Raw genomic sequence first — 19,802 nt, 5'->3', positions numbered from 1 at the left:
ATATATCTGATTAAGTGATAGTACAAAAGATAGGTTCATTTAATTCACGTTGAGTGAGTTTAAGAAATGAGACAGTATTTTCATATGAAGAATTTCAGCTCACTGAATAGCGCGTCAGTCACTACTGTGTTATTCTGTAATTGTTATAATGATGTGGAAAGATAGTTTTTCATATGGTCTCTCCTGGAACAACATGGCACATTACAGTTTCTCGGTGAGCTGGTTTCTCCAGTCATGTTTCGTTTCGTTTTGTTTTGTTTTCCAGTCATGTTTTGATCACTAAAAACCATTTTTTTTCTCATATAGCTTCTTACTGCTTCTTCCTAAACATCCTGCCATTTCAGAGATTTTTTTTTCCCAAAGATTTTATATATTTATTCATGAGAGACATACACAGAGAGGCAGAGACATAGGCAGACGGAGAAGCAGGCTCCATGCAGAGAGCCCGACATGGGACTTGATCCCGGGACCTGGGATCACGCTCTGAGCTGAAGTCAGACACTCAACCACTGAGTCACCAAGCGTCCCTTCAGGGATGTTTTTAGTGATTGGCTAGTGTATCCCTTTCCAAATGTCACCAAAATCAGCATGCACCTAGAACCTTGATTAATGTCTTCAGTCTTCTCACTGGGTCATTAGAATTGTTATATTTAGCACTAAAAATAGCTGCATCTTTCTTGTTTTTTCCTAACAAATACTGTCTTTATAAGCAGAAATACAATGTTCACAGACTTTTGCTTCATAGTATTTTAACATTTGTATGAAACCCTATGAACTAACTTCCTTTTCTATAGGTTACAAACTTCTTTTAGTGAGCAATGTTTCTTTGATAACCAAGACCAAAAATCATCAGTTTGGATAGTTTTTCCCAATATAAAAATGGTTTTTAGGGGGTAGAGTACCCTTTTAATGCATACGTTTATTAAGAAATTTTAACCAAAATCAACATAGATGCAATCAAGTAGATGTAATAGAGTCTTAAGTGCTACACGATTAGATGTTGTTGAAAGAATATGATTTTACATTTAGATGTTCTTACGCCTGTTCTAGATCAAATGATGGTTATTTGTGGTGTAGATTCATTGTCTTTAATTTGAGCTTGATGGTTTGGTTTGTATAAAACTTGATCAGCACAGGCTGCCCCATTTATCTTTTGTATCCATCTTTGTCTTAAAAGGACATCTTGAAAAGAATCTTGGAGATTTCCCATTTAACCTTGTTATAATGAGAATTATGGTCCAAAGAGGAGAGGTGGTTTTGCTGAGGTCTCACCAGGAAATGGCTGAGCTAGAACTGGAGCCTGAACCTCTCTTCCTGCTTTTGCCCCTGCATAGCTGACCCTGCAGTCTGGCCCTCACATTCTCTGCAGATGCCTAGTAAATAGACCATGCTATAGAGTTGAATTCTGACATACAGAATCACTGAATAAGCTTTGTGCTTTGATAGCACTCGGTGCCTAAGAAGTGAGTCCAACATCTGGCACCCTGTCATTCTCTTCCTGCTTCCCTTCTACTCTCCCTTCTCTCTACCCACTCTCTTCTAAAATGGACTGATGTGTTGCTTAAGACTGAACATATAATTTCCCAACACGTCCCATATTTCAGTTTCAAAGGTAACCACATGAGTAAGTGTCAGTAGGGACTGGTGCTTCCCGACCCATCCATTCTTTGTGGCCTGTCTTCTGGGTTCCTAATGCATGTGTTTGTGAGACTGCTGGCTGGGCTTTGGAGAGCAGTCTATGTCCCCGGATGGGTTCCCCCCTCCCCCCGCCCGTTTCCTCTGTGAAAAGCTAAACGAACCGTATGGGAATTGAGCCGATAACCTTGGCCTCGTTAATTTACCTTCTGTCCAATCGCCTTTTGGAAATTTATGTTCTACTGTAATGAGATTAGGAGTGAGATTTCGTTCATCCAATAAATAGTAGCAACCCCACACTAATGGCATCGGAGAGCACAGAGCTGCACAGGACAGGGTTTTGCCCTGAAGGGACTAGGATGAGTACGCGGGTCTCTAATGTAAGGCCCATAAGGCCCTGAGAGAGGACTGCTGAAAGGGGGGGAGCCGAGCACTGGGGTGAATCAGGAGGAGGGCAGGAGAACATGGGGCCCCATGCAAGGATGGATGCGGCCCCTGCAAGGATGGATGCATTGCCAGGAGTGGGAGCAGGGGAAGCTGGGTTGTGCAAGTGCAGGTGTGCCCTGCAGAGAGGGTGCGCAAGGCTGGGCACACGGGAGGACCTGAAGGGAGGTTGTGGGGGGAGAGCACTTAGCTGTCCTACTGAGGTCATCGTTCGTGACAGGGTGGGGGGTGATGGAGATCATTCAGGCAGAGCTCTTAAACAGGAAAATTCATTTCTCAGCTCCTGGAAGAGATGCTGGAAGGGAGGAGAGGCTGGTGTCAGGGAGGAACCTTTCGAAAGTGAGTGACGAGGGCCTGGTACCGTGTTCATAGCAGCAATAACTGTTAGATTTGGCAGTTAGGGGGAGAGTCCAGGGTTTGACCCTGGGAAGCTCGCAGATAGCCGGACCCTTCTAGAAGCTCATAGAATGCAGAGGCAGAGATGTTATGTAAAGGAAGTGAAAACAGGCAGTTGGACATGGGGGAGTGGTTGGAGCCAGATATGAAGATTTGGGAAGTCATTCACCAAGAGAGCTGTTGGAGCTGGGACAGGGAATGAGATCATGAAGGGATAAAGTACAGAAATAAGAAAAAAGATGGTCATGGGTCGAGCTCTGAAGAAAAGCTACATTGATGATCTAGAAAATGAGGAGTCTGAAAAATAGAGGAGGCGTGGTAAGAAGAACGAGCTCAGTACAGGGTAACGGAAACCCAGGAGGCAGAGGGCTGCACATGAGGCAGATTTGCTCTGTGTCATTGAAAGATGGCAGTGAACAAGAGGGAAACATCATTCATGTTTGCTTTAATTTTATAATTAAAGAAAATTGTTTTAATTTGGACTTCACCGTGTGTCTTTTTCATACTTAGACTCTCTCTTCGAATTCTCTTAATTTGGTTCCACTGCATACTTTTCACTCTCTAGATGGTTAAAAACAAATCTCATTCCTTTATATAAGGAGTGTAGTAGCACTTGAAAGTTGTTGATGCAGTAGGTTTTACGTTATCTGTTGTGACAGTGCCAGTTATTTGAAATCACTCATTTACTCAAGTACTGAGTGGGGACCTGTCTCTGGGGACAGCGTGGTAAATAGCAGAAGAAACCCCCGTTCCTATTAAATTTACTTTCTTGCGGGGATGAGGAAGACAATAAACAGAGTACAGAAGTAAAGTGGATGGTGTTTTAGATGCTGATATGTTCTAGGAAGAAAAATAAAGCCAGAAGAAGAAAGAGGATCCTGAGGATGGGAGCATTTTCAGTAGCATAGTCAGAGAAGGGTTGACTGAGAAGGTGACATTTGGATGAAGGAGGTGAAGGAGAGAGGACTCTCTAGATACCTAGGTGAAGAGGGGATAGCAAGTGCAAAGGCCCTGAGGTCAGAGCGCGCCTGGTGGGTTCAGGGGCTAGTGGGGAGGCCAGTGTTGCTGAAGCGGTGTAGGCAAGTCAAAGAGGTTAGAGAAGTCTGGGAAGCCAGATTCTGGCCCTATGGTTACATGGGTAGCAGCGACTTTTCCTCTGAGTGTAAAAGAAAGCCCCTGGATGGTCTTTGAGCAGAGGAGTGAGTCAGAATCATTCTGACTACAGGGGAAGGAGGGGCGCAGGGAGAAACTGGAAGATCAGCTACAAGGCTTTTGCAGATTCCAGGGAAGAAATGTTGATGGCTTGGGCTAGTGGTACCACAGGAACAGTGGGAGGTGAGCAGAATCTGGATGTATTCTGAAGACAAAGTGAGTAGACTTTAACAGATTGTGTGTGTGGTGTGAGTAGAGTCAGGGATGAGTCCAATTTGCTGTTTTAGTTTTCCAGGCCTGCGGCCACAAAGCATCCCAATCTGGGTGGCTGAAACAGCAGAAATACGTTGTCCCCGGGGTCTGAAGACCTGATGTCTGCGATTAAGGTGACAGCAGGGTTGGTTCCTTTTGAAGGCTGTGAGGGAGAACCTGATCCTGCTTGACTCCTAGCTCCTGGTAGTCTCCTGGCAATCCTCAGTGTTATTTGGCTCGTAAAAGCACCACCGCCTTTACCTTCACACGGCATTTGTGTGTGTGTGTGTGTTTCACACGGCATTTGTGTGTGTGTGTGTGTGTGTGTGTGTGTGTGTGTCCCCTAATCCCCACTTTTGAGTAAGCATGCCAGCCAAGCTGGGGAAGGGGCCCACCCCACGCCAGGACGCGCTCGTCTTAACTGATCATATGGGCTTCAAGCCCACTCCCAAGGAAAGGCCTCAAGCTGACTTCCTCAGGGCTAGGACTTCAACACACAAATTTTGGAGAGAACACAGTTGAGCCCAAACAGTTACCATTAACTGAGATGACAAAGTCTGTTGGAGGAGCAGGAGGATGATCCGCAAACATACATTCAACACTCAGACATTCAACTGGACACGTCAGGCCGTCAGATGAATGGGGCAGAAATTCCAGGGAGGTGTATGGGCCGCAGGTGAACATTTGGAAGTCCGGGGCATATTGATGATATTCAAAGCCAAGAAACTAGGCGAGATCACAGAGGAAGTGAGTTTGGATAGAAGAGAGTTACGAAGACAGAGGTTACGAGATTATTAAGTTTGGGGACCAAGCCTGGGGCTCTCAAAAATGTGAAATACAAGTCTCATGCAGGCTAGTGGTTGTGGAAAAGCAGTTACATGTTGATGAAGATCATAAGTTACATTCTGTTTACGAAGTCGAGGTATTTCCCTGTGAAGCCTAAGCCAGTCGGACAGAGCATGGATTGAGTTCCCCTGGCTGATATGCTGAAGAAGTTACTGGTGCTGAAATGGAATGTTTTGAATGCCATAAAGAAGTCAAAGGACACTAATAAAAATAATAAAGAGCACTTTTCTCAGAAGGAGAAACAACTTTGGAGAACATTGTTTCAGTCCTTGATTTAAAAAGTCATTTTCTCGAAAGTCGGTCATGCTGCAGTGCTCCAGCAGCTAAATATTTTGACCCTTCTTCTTCTTCTGGTGAGAGCATAGGTAAAATAGTTCAAATCTTTAAAAAAAAAATTACCAGGACAGAATTATTATTACATTTTAGCTAATTGGGAAGACAGAAAAAGAAAGCATCCCTGTAATCTAACCATTCTAACCTTTTACTGTGTTTTCTTTGAGTCTTTTCCCCACATTCTTGCTATTTCACATGGAGACCGATGTCGTGACAGCAAGGTGATGGTGGTGACATACAATAAGCCTACTCAAAGTTTCTGAATATGTCTAGCTGGCATTTCCCTGAGCCACTGTACTTTCTGCTTCCCCTGCCCCTTTTCTTGGCCCAACTCTCATTCAGTTGTGTTTCCAAATTCAGTTCAGTGGTCACCTTTTGAGAAGTGCTTCTTGAGTGACATCGCCCCAACTGTCCCAGTATGTGCACCATACGGCCCTGCAGTGTAGCACTCACCGTAATAATTCATGTTCCCACTAACTGGAGGACAGATACTAGGTTTGGGTATTTATTTCCTCAGTACCTTGCACAGCACCTGCATATAGATAATAAATGCATGAGGATGAAGAATGAATAACATCACCTTCTTTGCCTGCTCAAAACACATCTGTCACTAAACTATGAGTCCTTATTAGAATTTAAAACAGTTTTGTTTAAACTGTGCCATTAACTAGCAGTGGAATATATAATATACCACAATATATATGCAAAGATGCCCCTTTAAAAGTATTCATATAGGGGCACCTGGGTGGCTCATTCATTGAGCATCTGCCTTCGGCTCAGTGTATGATCTTGGGGTCTTGGGATCGAGTCCTGCATTAGGCTCCCCGCGGGGAGCCTGCTTCTCCCTCTGCATATGCCTCTCTCGCATGCGTGCTTTCTCTCTGTCTCTGTCTCTCGTGAATAAATAACTAAATTTTTTCTTTAAAAAATGAAATAAAAGTATTCATATAGATTTTTGCTTAAAGGGTTAAATTTGTCCCTAAAAACCAATGCCCAGAACCCTTCAGTTTCTTACCAAAAAGATACTGAAATATTTACTATACATAGCTTTTTTTTTTTAAGTATTGACTATGTCCCCTCAAATTATTAAGCAAATTGAAGTGATTTGAACATACCTATCTAAGTAAGGTAAGAGGAAAAAAATGTAGAAGCTTGGAGGGGTAAAATTGCTGACAGTAAAGGAAGAAGTTTTGCATTTTAGTTAGTGGATTGTGTTGGAAATGGGAGTTTATCTAGCATAATTTGAGATTTATAATCTGAGTAAAGAGAGTGGAGAAGTATTGTAATAGTTCTTTGATACCAAAAATATTTCCCTGATGACTTGACTCAAGATTCTTCTCCTCCCTACCCACCTAGAATGCAAATAAGATTTTCTGGTCAACTTTCTCAAAAATATGGAGAAAAGTATATATGTGAATATTATTTTTTGGTGCTTTTGAAAAAGGCTGTGCTTTGCTATACAGAATTCTGGATAGCATTCCTCCACTGATAGAGTTTTCATTTTCTAAGTCACACTCGTGACCCATAAATACTGAATTCATTTAGGCAACCACGAGTATTGACAGATTTTGAGCTAAACTATACAGCATATCAAATGTGCTACTACAGTGTATTTATTTAAATCTTGATTTCTTTCCTCAGCTCTACCTTACGAAGTGTTTCTACTGGATCTTCAAGACCTTCCAAAATATGTTTGGTGTGTGGGGATGAGGCTTCAGGATGTCATTATGGGGTAGTAACCTGTGGCAGCTGCAAAGTGTTCTTCAAAAGAGCAGTGGAAGGTAAATGTTCATGTGGGTGTTCCTTTTACACCTTTTCTTTCCTAGTGTGTAGTTTACTGGTATAGTTGACTCTAAGTCATTATTGGGAAATAATTCAAAAACATTTCTGATGCAATCTGTCAGTGATAAATAGTAATGATGTCTTTACCTAAAACCACCTGGTGATTTTCCACTGAGCACTATTTAATGGGCAAAATTTAACATTGGGAACTGAGATCAGCGAAAAATAACTTTTTGTTTTTGTTGGTCTTGGTTTTTCAGTGAACCTTAGAAAGATAATTCTACGTAAATTTAATTTGCATGAGTGCAGGAGCATTTTTACTAGGCCCACATAGGATGCATCATGTCTTTTCTGTGTTTCTGTGCAAATATATGTGTGGCAAATTAAAACATTAATATCAGAGTCATGTCTGTAATTTAAATTGTGTTCCATACAGAATGACTCCATTGAGCAGCTGCTTCGGATTCCAGGTCCCAGCTAAAGTCTTACCTTTGTTCTAACTGAAGGTTTACAAATCAGGATGTTAAACATCTGACTGCAATTCTCTAAGTGTATTTAGGCTAGCTTTTGCTTCTGTCCGAGTAATTGTACTTCCTAAGGAGAAGTACTATCTTTTAGTTTCTTTTTTGCCTCCCTCCATCCTCACTTATAAGCAATTAATTAACATCAGACTTAGTCCAAATGGTTTTATTAAATGTTGACTACATGACTGGTTGAAGTGTAGAAGTTTTGCTATTAGTTAGCAGTGTCACCGGCATAATTGACGTTGATTTCAAAAAGGAGCGGGACATGAAAACGCCCATAGGTTTATTTCTCAGGGCAGTTTTCTGGGATGTTTCAGAGACCTAAGGGTAAGGGACTTGAATGATTAATCTTTGTTTTGCTGGTAACCATGAGTAAATGTCTTCAGTTCCAGATGAAAAAGCTGACCAAGTAGTCACTTCTGTGCTTCTGGGTTTGATTTCACATTATTTAATTAATATTACATGATTTTACATTATTTACACCATTAATTATTTAATAGTCCCCAAACCCAGCACTGAATCAGTAATAGGCATTCTGTATTTCTTTCGCAGAATATGGGCTCTTGGTTATAGGTGACAGAAAATTGAACACAAACTGGCTTAAGCACCAATGGAAATTCATTGGCTCACGTAACTCTAAAGCCCTGGTATAGGCTTGGCTTCCCATAAGTCATGGTCTTAAGCCAGGTGGTTAGAGCTCAGTTCCATGACCTGCCCCCCTTGACTTTGCTCTGGCTCTGTTCTTGTCCATATTGTCTCATGGTGATTAGACAGTCACCAGGACCTCGTGAAAAAGAGGTTCTCTGTTGCCAACAGTTCTTATAAGTCCCCAGTTAAATCTAAGACTACACTTGGCCCCCATATTCCCCTCTGAACCAATCACAGTGACCTGGGAATGCAGGGATTTGACAGGCTACTTCTGGCTGGAGTCTGCTAACCTATGCTACCTAGACCAACAGTGGGGAATAGCATTTCCTACAGGAAAAAAAAAAAATGGATCCTGTTACCAGGAGACTGAGTCTTGGAAAATAAATTTGTATGATAGTGAAGTCAATTTATTTTTTTCAGACTTTCCTCCCCTGTCACCCCCTTCTCTCTTTTCTTAACTATATGATTGTCTCAGTAGTAGATAAATAGGTAAAATTGCCTCTGGTACCTTCCTAATGCCACTTTGTATCTTCCAATATAAAGACTCCCCCCACCCCCCACCTCCTGCTCGCTCCAGGCTCACTAATTAGTGAACAAAGTAAGGTGCTTTTAAAAATAAAGCAGTGTGGAGAAGGGCATTTGGAGCAGGACCCTCTGTGTTGCCCCGCAGGTGGGTCAGCCTTCTTATCAGGACCCAAGTTTCAACTCTATAGAACCTGCACTTCTCTGCTTCAGAAGCAAAAGGTTTTCCCAATGTTTTTGCATAGTTTTCCCTGTTTTAAGTAGGTTCTATGAAAGTAACTGAGGAAATAATTATTTTTGTAGACTTAAGGTATAAATAAATAAGGAAAGCTTTGATATCTGTAATCTTCATTGAAGAGCTGATCAATAACAGTGAAACAGTGAAACTTGATTAACACTTTTTAAAACTTCTATTAATATACCTTAGTCCCTATTTTGGAGGGGAATTATGATTTTAGAGTTCACCTGCATGAAACAAGACTATAAATTTTGAATATAAACTTCATGAGAGTCAGGACTTGTTTTTATTTTGTATTTGTTACTTCTTTATTGTTTTATTGTGTGATAGAATATATGAGAAATTTGTCTTTGTATCAGAACTTTCTGATTTAATAAATTATTTTTCTAATACTTTATATAGTTTGAGGTGGTGGTTATAAAATTATGGTGTGTAGATTCTTTTTTATTCCCCTTTTACAGATGAAGACAATTAGGATTAGACCCAGTCTACTAACTAGTCTATTCAAAATCATGAAGCCAAAAACTCAGACCTGTATTAAAGTCTTTAGGACTCCACACAGACCCAGCCTAACACCTCATGGCCCCAAATCCCACGATCTATTTCTTTCATTTTTCTTAATTTTCAAGTTTATGGACATTCGACCCTATATGTCATTCGCTCATGCCTACTTGGTGATAACAAAGGGAGTGATGTAAGCACTGAGAAGACATAATTTGGCACTGTTAGTATGTGTGCATACTTATGTGTGACTATGGTTGTACATACACGTATGCAAACACGCATGTGTTTTTAAATTTGAATACTTACCAAGTTTGTTTTCTAGCTTTCCCTGATAACTGTAAACTTCTCCTTAGATCACAAAAGCAGAGAATTCCAAGTGGAAGTGGATAGAAGGAGAAGGAGCTGGGATGAAGGGAGCCAGTTAAGCTGAAAAGAGCTAACCACACCAAAGACAGAACTGGAAGTGTCTGCTAGAGTGGAGACAGGAGGAAAAACATAGCAATTTGAGCTCTGAGTTTCCAGGTTTAAGGCTTTATGCCCCAGAGCACTTTACTCTAAAGATTGGTATAGTGGTATAATAACTGTAGGGAGACTGAAAATTGTTTTTTTAAAGTGTAAATTATAATCTTTGTGTTCTGTTTAATGTGATGTATATATGTGTTTATTTTTTCATCTTAAACATTTAATATAAAAATCCTTAGAAGTTTCATTCAGAACACCTTATTTTCCAATAATGTCTGTTAAGAGTCATATCATTGTACCTTAAAAATGGAAGTTTATATATTTTTTTTAAATTTGAGTTGCTTATTTGCCTTGAAGATTTGTTAGGACCTTTCTATCTTAAAAAGAATAAGCATTTATGTATTTATATTTTTTAAGTAGGGTTTGCCCTTGGGTGGATACTGGACTGATTTTAGGGTCAGAAGATTTAGTTTTAATTTCTGGCTCTGCCGCTCATTAGGTGAGTTATTTAATTTGCCTGGGTTTCAGTTTCTTTATATCTCAATAGGAAAAGTAGTATTGCCCTATGTACTTCTAAGAAAAATTAAATGAAAACAAAATGTTTTTGCAGATTTTATAAATCAAAGTACATCAAAATATTAGATATTTATTTTAATATTAGATTCCTTAGGATCAAATGCTACAGTTCTCTAATGTCTTTACAGAGAGACATATAGAATAATGTGGTGCTGTTAGGTTTCTTCATTAGATCTTCATTTTTTCTATAATACAGTATTTTCTTTATAGTGCTGCCCTTGGAAGCTGTAAGATCCTTCTAGACTAGCAGTTCTCAAAAGTTCTCAAAAGGCATGTGGGGGAAGTGGGGATAACGGAGGGTCTGCCAAAATTTTCTGTAGAGGCTGTCCCACACATTCCATTGTGGCCTGGACTGTTGAGATTTCCCCTCATAATGACCCTCTGGCAGTCTCACCTTTGGAAGTTGCATAGTAGAGAAAATATTAAGAACATCAACTGGACTTTCAGCTTCTCTGTTAGGTATCTTTAGGGCAGGACAGAGTCTTGCCAGAGTCTATTCAGCAAGACTCTAGATATTTAGTCACCACCAAATAAATGTTTGAAGGTACATGTGAGTGTATACATGTGGCATCAGAGCAACTGAGGTTAAATGACTTCCCGCCAAATCAGTAAATTAGCAATAAAACCAGCCAAAGAGTTCACATGCAGGCCTCTGGCCTTCTAATCTGCAGCCCTAATTCTAGTCTGAGTTTTTACTATCTCAGTCTTTTTCCAACTATAAATTACCCTGAGTTTCATCTCATGTGTATTTTATTTTGTGATTCCTCAATGAACAGAGCCAACTACATTCTGTATACTATTTTATAACCCAATTTCTTTTTTGGATATTCAGTATACAAGCAAAGTCTGGTAGACACAACTACCACAAACCACTGAAGAGTTACAAGGCTGTAAAAAGGAAGAGAGAGAGTTCATTATTATGTAAAGTCAACTGGATTTATATTTTTGTAAGCAGACCTGTTAGGCTAAAGAGTCCATATCTTGGTAAAGGTCAGCCAAATCGTATGATGTCAGTTTCCATACTCAAACATTTCCGTTCAAGTAAGAGACTTACAAATTTATTTCCTGAAATGATAATCACTTTAGGAGATATGGTTATAGATTAATCAAAGGATTCTTCAAATACACAGAATTTTAAGGCAACCAGGCCTGTGAATATGTACCTCAGTCCTTCCAAATGTAGTTCGCAGCATATAGATTATAGAATCTTTACATTTATAGATTATTCTTTGCGGGAAACTATTCTTAAATGTGATGGTTGGTTAACAGTTAATTTCCTTTCCTTTTCTGAAATTAATGATTAAACTGAACAGGTCCAGAGGAAAGCGTGTCTTGCTATGTCAAACCCACATTTGCCTTATCAATGCTATATGAGCAAGTGGGAGGTGTAGGGGAATAGGGGATGGGCACAATACCATTGTGCCCCAAAATAGAGAACTTGAATTTAGTAGACACAAACTAATTAGGATGGTATTATATAATAATTGAAATATAGCCATTCTTTTTTAAGTGGCAATACAAAATTAAAGAAATGATAATGCAAGGAAATAATTTATACTTATTAGTTGTCTTCAGTTCATGATATGATATGATATAGCCTTCAGTGTCCCCATGAGGCATGTATAGGAAGCTAAAAAGCATTAAAATCCATTATGAGTCTTCCAGAACTGCTGATAGGAAGCCAACGACTGTTCTGGCTTACAGTTTTCTCATAAAATTCTTTAAAGATTATTTCTTTCCTTCACCTGATATTGGGAACCAAGTAACCTGATTTTTTCTAATTACTTATTTTAAGAGCTTAAATAAATACCTACCCAGTAGATCATATCTATGGTTTTTACGAACACTCCTTTCTTCCTTATATAAACATAAGGCCTTAGTGCTAATTGCAAATATTTGCCTAGATTTTTTATATCCCTTCAGTTTGTTGCTATGGAAACATGCAAAGCCATGACATTTAGGCCAACCCGGAAGGTAAGGGAAGGCTTCTTGAAGAATTGACCCCCAAACTGAATCTTGAAAGATTAGAATTGGCAGTGGTGAAGAAAGAAAAGGATAGACTGCCCAGGACACCAGAAGCAATTTCACATTAAGCACTTTGAAAATTTGAGGTGTGAGGTAATAGAAGATGAAGCTGAATGTGCAGATTGGGTCCGGGTCTTGGTCCATAAGTAGGGGCCTGAACTTACCCTTGGGCGAAACAGAAGGTCTGAATGTCTTTATGTAGCAGAATGGCAAGCTCAGTTTTACATTTAATATCTGGCTTCACAGAGGTATGCTTGTTTAAACAGGGACAATTCTGGTGTCTGTTTTAAATCATTTTGGTAAGAGATGTCCGGGGAAAGAACTAGATCATCAGTGTTGAGAGGAGGGGTAGTTAAGGAGACTATCTGGGGAGGAACATTGGTAGTTCTATATTAGAGGTAAAGAAAGATGATTCTCCAGGCTCATCTGCTGATATTAGTTAGGAGCATTGGAGAGGAAACAGCTTTGGGGACATGAGAAAAAAGGTTCATTCATTCAGCAAACATTTATTTAATATATACTAAATGCCAGTCACCATTCTAAGTATACCTAGGGATATCTTACATTAAGATCAGATACACAAAGATCCCTGCCCTGGTGGAGAGTGTACATTCTAGTAAGGGGTGGTAGAGACAGTAGACATAATAAGGAGTAATTTATGTAGCATATGAAAAAAGGGGGGCCATTGTCAGGATGAATAACCTCAGGAATGAGGTTTGATTTAGTGCAATGAGTTTGAAATGTCTATAGGACATTCAGGTGTGCTTAACAGAAAGTTGGATGTGAGATTCTGAAGCTTGGGGACTAAGGCAAGATTGAAAACAAAGATTTTGGAATTATCATCCATGAAAACAGATGGATTTGCCCAGGAAATGGGTACTTAGACAAAGAATGTGCCATTGTTAGAACCTTAGAGAACATAAATCTGGGACATCGTGCGTAAGAGTGTGTGTGTGTGTGTGTGTGTGTGTGTGTGTTAGGCATCTGTGAATGATTTTTCTCTCTTCTCTCTTCTCCAAGTTGTACACAGAAAGTCCTAATTAACTTGGTCTATGGTTATTTTAAGGTTAGCTAGACTTCGGACGTTATTGTATATGTGGAATTTTCTATCCCAGTTTTTGTTTTTATTCATCATTAAGCCTTGATTATTATTAAATCCTTAATCCAGGGCCCACAACTAAACATGATATAAAGGAGATTTGATTTGCTGACCAATGCAGAGATAATGCCAAACACATAGCAGGTGCTCAAGCAACATTGTTGCTTGATTGTTCGATAATTATTTATATATGGAAGTCACTCTTGTTTCTGTCATTGTTTCTCTGAAATAAAAAATACATTGAAGTGGCTTACTAGAAAATAATTTGAAGAAGGGACAGGTGGGTCAAAAGTAAATTAACATTATCCAAGGAGAGCTTTTTGTAAGTTAAAATTTTAAGTTAAGGTGCACTTCACTTCACAAATTTGTAAAATATAAATTAGAAGCCCAGTGATTTTCAAATGTTTACATGTATTTGTTTGGCACCCATCTCATTCCAGAAGAACATCCAAAGAAACAACTTTATGTAAGTTAACATGAAATTTAAAATTAGTGAAATGAAAAATGGGACAAAGGGAAGATGAAAGCAAAATAGAGAAGAATAGAGCCAGGACTGGGGGTGACATAGAGAATATATGCCCTGAGACTTTTGTAGAGACTGGCCACTCACTCATCGGGCTCTCGTCTTTCTAGTAGCCAACCCAAAGACAAGAGTGAGTCACCTAACCTATGATGTTCTTAAAAACTAGTGTAAAGGATTGCCTGTTGGTAAGAAAATTTTCATGAGCATTGGTTTTAATGTGTCTGTTCCTTTTACACGAACCGTAATTGGAAATTTAAAAAATAACACTTTTTTTTGCTGTTAATGGAATAGTTTGGTTTATAATAAGGAGCAGTGCTTTAAAAAATGCTTTATTTTGTCAACCACCTGCTCCTATAATAGTAGCTGCCATTATCAGTTACTAGATGCCAGACACTGTGTCCAGTCCTCCATGTTTTCACTTACTCCTCACAACAGCCTTCTTAAATCTGAAAGTTTTGTGATCTTTCAAAGGTAGTATCTTTAAATCTAAACTCTCGGAACAAGGAAAACGTTGCCTGTGTTTTAACGAGCCTTTATGCTATGATCCTTCAACTCTTGAATTTAATAGCAATAATAGTAAATATCTAAGTACTTATTTCACGCTCATGATGCTAAGAACTTTATTGTATATTCTCATTTTAATCCTCATAATAATCCTGTGAAGTAGGTATGATTATTATCTGTCCTCTTGTTAGAGATCTGTCATTTGAGGCATGTGAGAGGCAAGTAGTTCAAGATCACTGAGACTGAAGGACGTGGGATTTGAACTCAGGAAGCCCAGGCATTCTGACTCTGTGTACTTAACACTGCCTCTCACAGAGTTACAAAGATCCCAACTATTTTTACCCGCTAAAAAGTAGGGCAACCTCTCTAGCTTCAGAACACTTATGAAGAGCACATTATAATTTAACAGTTATCTCTCTATACGCTAAATAATTAACTCTTAGCCATTCCAAGTTGAAATTCTAATGTGAATTTCTGTTGCCCTAATGGGAGAGAATTGGGTAGTCTCTATTTTTTCTTAAGGAATGATCTCCATATTTTAAAAAAATACCATTACCATCCTGAAGTACCTATTTAACATCTTTGGTATTAATCTAAAGCTTTATTTAAAACTTTTTATCTTCCTGCGTTTCATTTCCTGTGTGTGATACAAATTCGATATAACCTATCAGGTTCAGAGAACCACTGTGAGAATGGCCTACCTCATACAAACCTGGAAGCTGCTAACTCCTCAGCTCTTTGTTGTCTGCTTTATGCCTTGTGGCTCAGAAAGGGACCTGAGAGCCAGAGGGCACAAAGCTGCTCTCACAGAACTTGCACTCATGGTGTTATCAGGATCATACAACTTACATGATTTGATACTTTGACACTGAAAATGAAAATTGCTAAATTGACTGCAGTCAAATGCCAAAATAGGGTCCTGGAAGGGCAGAGAGGATGCGGAGGCATTTAGGCATTGAGGAGGAACGGTAGGAGGAGGAGTGGAAAGAAGGAGCCTGAACCTGAGCCCACTGGCTTGAGCAGGCCCAGTTCAGCGGCAGCCTGGCCAGAGTAGGCCCATGCTCAGATGTGGAGCTGGCAACGGAACAAAGACACTAGGGCTGGATTATGTAAAGCCCTCATATTGGAATGAGAAATCACAGCCATTCTCTTAAATATATCCAGTCTTTTTATAAAACTCTTTACAGTGGAAAAAGTCAACATAGTGGCTTAGACAATTCTGTCTCTAGTGTGCAGCAGTGAGTGGCTCATGGCAGGTGCCACCTAGAGGAGGAGATGACAACTGAGATGGGATTGTGGATGACAGAGAGTAGAAAGGACCTAACTTGGGATGGCATTGGTGCTGTTGAGTGGAAGGCCTGATTTGAGTGGTGAGAGAGAGGAATTGGCAGGACCCGATGGTGGATTCATTTGGGAGAAGGAGGTCTCTGACAGAGACCGGGGAAGGAAACATGCTAAGAATAGAGATGATGGAAAAGTGGAGGGTTGGAACCAGTGAGTCTGTGGCAATCTGTTCTCCAAAAGGGATAAAGCAGCCCAGGTAAATAGGAAAGGAAAAGCAGAGACAAAATTCTGAAAAAAGTTCACTTTCTACCTAGAAATAGTTTCTTGAAAACTTTAAAATAAACTGCACAGTTAAGTATTCAGCATTTGGCAGATTGGCTGAGCTTTAGGCAATAGATACGAGTGGCTGTTTTGGCTGTTTGGTGCCGTGTGCGGGAAGCCACACAATGAGATTGAAAGCCTGCTGAAGGAGTTGGGCCCACAGCACCGATGGAACAGGCCTGCTGGCTGTAGTTATCATTGGGGGGACTTGTGCTGTTGTTACTTCTCATATTAGAGGGTCTAAATGATGATTTCAGCAGCTTATAACCCTGTAGGGAGCCACAACATGAAGCTATTTATAGTTGAGAAGGCAGAAAAATTCTGTAGCAAATAAAAAGATGCCAGTGTTTCAAGTCCCTAAAATTTTTCCTGTAATTTTTTGGTTTTTAAGGACAGACATAACTAGCATAGTGATTTTTTTTTTTCCCTTTTAACCTTATTTCTTGGTATCTGTGTTCACTACCCATCCTGACTTTTTAGATAGGAAACAGAGAGGCTGGTAATAATGTTTTAAGAGATAGGCAGATACGTGTAGCACACACACACACTTCCAGAGCTTTGCCCCACCTCGCTCGACCACCCAGGGATGGCTGCTCTGGAGCTAAGGAGTGAGGGGAAGCTCGAATGTCGTCAGCAAGACAGTTACTGTATAAAACCCTCTGTGCACATGTGCCCATTCTCTCACATTCACACACCTCCCTCCAACATCATAGACCAAATCCACATCCAGAGCAGAACAGATCAACAGCAAGGAATGAAGCTCACAACTCTCATAAGCAACATAGATTGTTTCCATTTTGCCCTCAGGTTGTCCCTATTTGGAGCTCTTTAATAAATGCTAGCTCTTGGAATTTGTTAACTATAACGTTACATTTACGAAAGCAGCACCTTCCTGTATGTGCTGTGTTGCTAATTAACGGTGAACTTTTATACCTCAACAGAGCAAAGAACAATCCCTAAGGAAGAGTGAGAAATATATTTTCTCTTTACAGGTAGGAGACCAAAGGCTCCATTAAATTGCTGGCATTTGACAGCCTAATATATCGTTACAAAAGTGTTTGTTTACTTTTCTAATGTTAGCACATGAAAAAAAGCAAACGAAATAAAACAACAGAATAAAGGATCTAAATCTAGAAGGGCATCATAATTGTCAACAAGAACTGTGTAGAATCACTTATAGAAAATTAGTGGAGGAGTAGACAGGGTGAGGTTTTTAGGAAGTTTAACATACATTTCAAATTACATATATCACTATAGTATAGCTCAGGCTCATTAAATTATATTTTATTTCAATGGAATCAAAACTATATAATTTGAAAACTAAAAGGAAGATACCTCCTTCTTCTCCCCCCCCCAATCCCTTTTTTATTTTATTCTCCAATTTGGGAGGAAGAACCAGGGTTTAAGTTTATAGATTCAACCACACTCTTATAAGCCATACTGATCACTTACTAATATTTTTAGTGAAATGCTACTTGGAAATTATCCAGCAGTTTGCACACTTACTGTGAGAGTCCTCCAGTAAGAAGCCATATAATAAAACATTTCCAAAATGAGCTTTTACATCCTTTTTAGGGGCACGTGGGTGGCTCAGTCAGTTAAGTGTCTGCCTTCAGCTCAGCTCAGCTCAGCTCAGCTCATGATCCCAAGGTCTTGGGATTGAGCCCCATGTTGGGGATCCCTGCTTGGCAGGGAGTCTGCTTCTCTCTCTCCCCGGTGCTCTCTCTCAAATAAATAAATCTTTAAAAAATAATATAAAGTCCTTTTTATGTAGAATGATAGTAGAGTAGAAAGAGAATTGGCCTTGGGTCAGACAACATGGACTTCAGTCCATAGTGCTACTGACTCCGATACTTTGAGCAAATAATGGAACATCTGTTTCCTCTTCTAGAAACAAGAGAAATTAAATCTTGAAATATCAGCCCTACCCATCCCTCAGAGTTAGGAAGATAAAAACTAGTACATATATGTTTAAACTGCTTTAGAAACAATAATGATTTTCTTTGCAAACATTGCATTTAAAAAAGAACTTTCCCCTTCTTGGGAAGTAATTTAATTGGTATATCTTAGTTCTCAATAAAATGTGGAACATTTAAACTGAAGCTATTTTATATACATGTTAAATATTTAGTTTGAAGGAAAAACTAGTAAAACTTAAAGCATCTGTTACTTTAGGCAAAACTTGGAGTTTTGGCTTCTTTGTCACTAGTTTAGGCAGATCTGTATTGTTCTTGAATATTGGGCCAAAGGGCCACGGTGGGGAAACCTTTGCATTTAAGGTCAGGATTTAAATTTAATCCACCTAAATAGAGAATCAGACAAAGAACAAAGACCATTTTTCACACTTTCAACATCTTATTATTTGCAAGATCACAATTACTTTTTACCATCCTTTTTTTTAAATTAACTCTACCAAGATTTCTAAAACATACTGCATTCTCTTATCCTCCCACTCTTGTTGAACGACTTAATTGGAAAACTGAGTGCAGAATTAGTTTAAGTTGATTATTTTTCATCTGGCTACACCATAGCATTTTCCCAGTTGGACCAGGCTCAGCAATTTGATATTGCTAGCATTACATAAGTACTAATTGTTTTTGCTTTGTTTTGTTTTTTGCTATCTAATATGAACTAGGGTGACATTCAAAAAAAGAATCAGAGTGGAGTACTGGTAGCCATTAATTAGAAATCTTTTAAAAATTACTGTTTTTTTTTTAAAGAAGAATAGATGAAGTTGTTACAGAAATGCTATTAGTAAATAATACTAGACAAAAAAATTCCTTCAGACAACCTTCTCTTCCAGCTTTTTTTTTAAAAAGATTTTATTTATATATTTATTCATGAGAGACACAGAGAGCCTGAGAGGTAGACAGAGGGAGAAGCAGGCTCCTCACGGGGAGCCTGATGCAGGACTCCATCCCTGGATGGGGTCACGCCCTGAGCCGAAGGCAGATGCTCAACCACTGACCCACCCAGGCATCCCCTCTTTCAGTTTTTAAAATTAAATATGCTTCTGACACATCTGATTAGGATTTATATTTATTTGAAGAGCTTTAGTTCCTCTAATTGGTGATACTTAAAATTCAAAATATTTGTATGACATCTCCCAAATACTGAAATAGCTGACCTTTCCCTAATTCATTTAACCAACATCTCAAAGAACAGAGCTGTAATAGTGAGTGACTAAGGAGCAGATCTCATTGAAACATGCTAAGCCAAGTCCAGAACCTGGAAAGCCAGAGATGAGAGGACAAGTAAAGAAGCAGGGACACAACAGGGCCAGGGCCGGTTAGGGATAAAGCTGTCATTGAACATGGAAAGGAAAATGCCCCACGTGTGCTACGGTGTAGAACCACATAGCAACCCAGGCACACTCATTCATTTCAGTGAATATTGCTGAATGCTTAGTACACACTGGGCCCTGGGAGTGTGCTCTAACCCATTCCCATTAAGGAAAAGGCACAAGAATTGCAGACATGACCCCTGACTTCATTCTAAGCAGTGGTATTTTGTTTTGTTTTTGTTTTTGTTTTTGTTTTTGTTTTTTTGTTTTTTTGTGGGTTTTTTTTTTTGCCATCTAGTGCATTTTGAAAATTACCTATAAAGCAAAATAATAATATCGAGCCTTAGGAATTAACTTTGTCTTTTCCAGTGTTCAAATGAAGCAGTACAAATTGTGTAAAAATCAAATGGAACCAGAAAAGATTCCCCCCCCTTTTTTTTTGAATGAAG

General features: G+C 39.3%; 1 protein-coding gene across 6 annotated transcripts in view; it reads left to right on the top strand.

Moving 5' to 3' along the window:
- The window catches only part of NR3C2 (nuclear receptor subfamily 3 group C member 2), a 329,732-nt gene that overhangs the window by 158,668 nt on the left and 151,262 nt on the right, over positions 1-19,802 (top strand). For 5 of the 6 annotated variants that reach the window (XM_077846296.1, XM_077846294.1, XM_077846293.1 and 2 more), the window contains one exon: positions 6,700-6,851. In XM_077846296.1, the coding sequence (XP_077702422.1) occupies positions 6,700-6,851 (152 nt within the window). The remainder of the gene's footprint in view (positions 1-6,699; positions 6,852-19,802) is intronic. The other variant, XM_077846291.1, reaches the window with a different exon arrangement.

This window comes from Canis aureus, chromosome 13, assembly GCF_053574225.1.
Source record: "Canis aureus isolate CA01 chromosome 13, VMU_Caureus_v.1.0, whole genome shotgun sequence".
Taxonomy (NCBI): Eukaryota; Metazoa; Chordata; class Mammalia; order Carnivora; family Canidae; genus Canis; species Canis aureus.
This window is presented reverse-complemented; position numbering and strand designations above follow the sequence as displayed.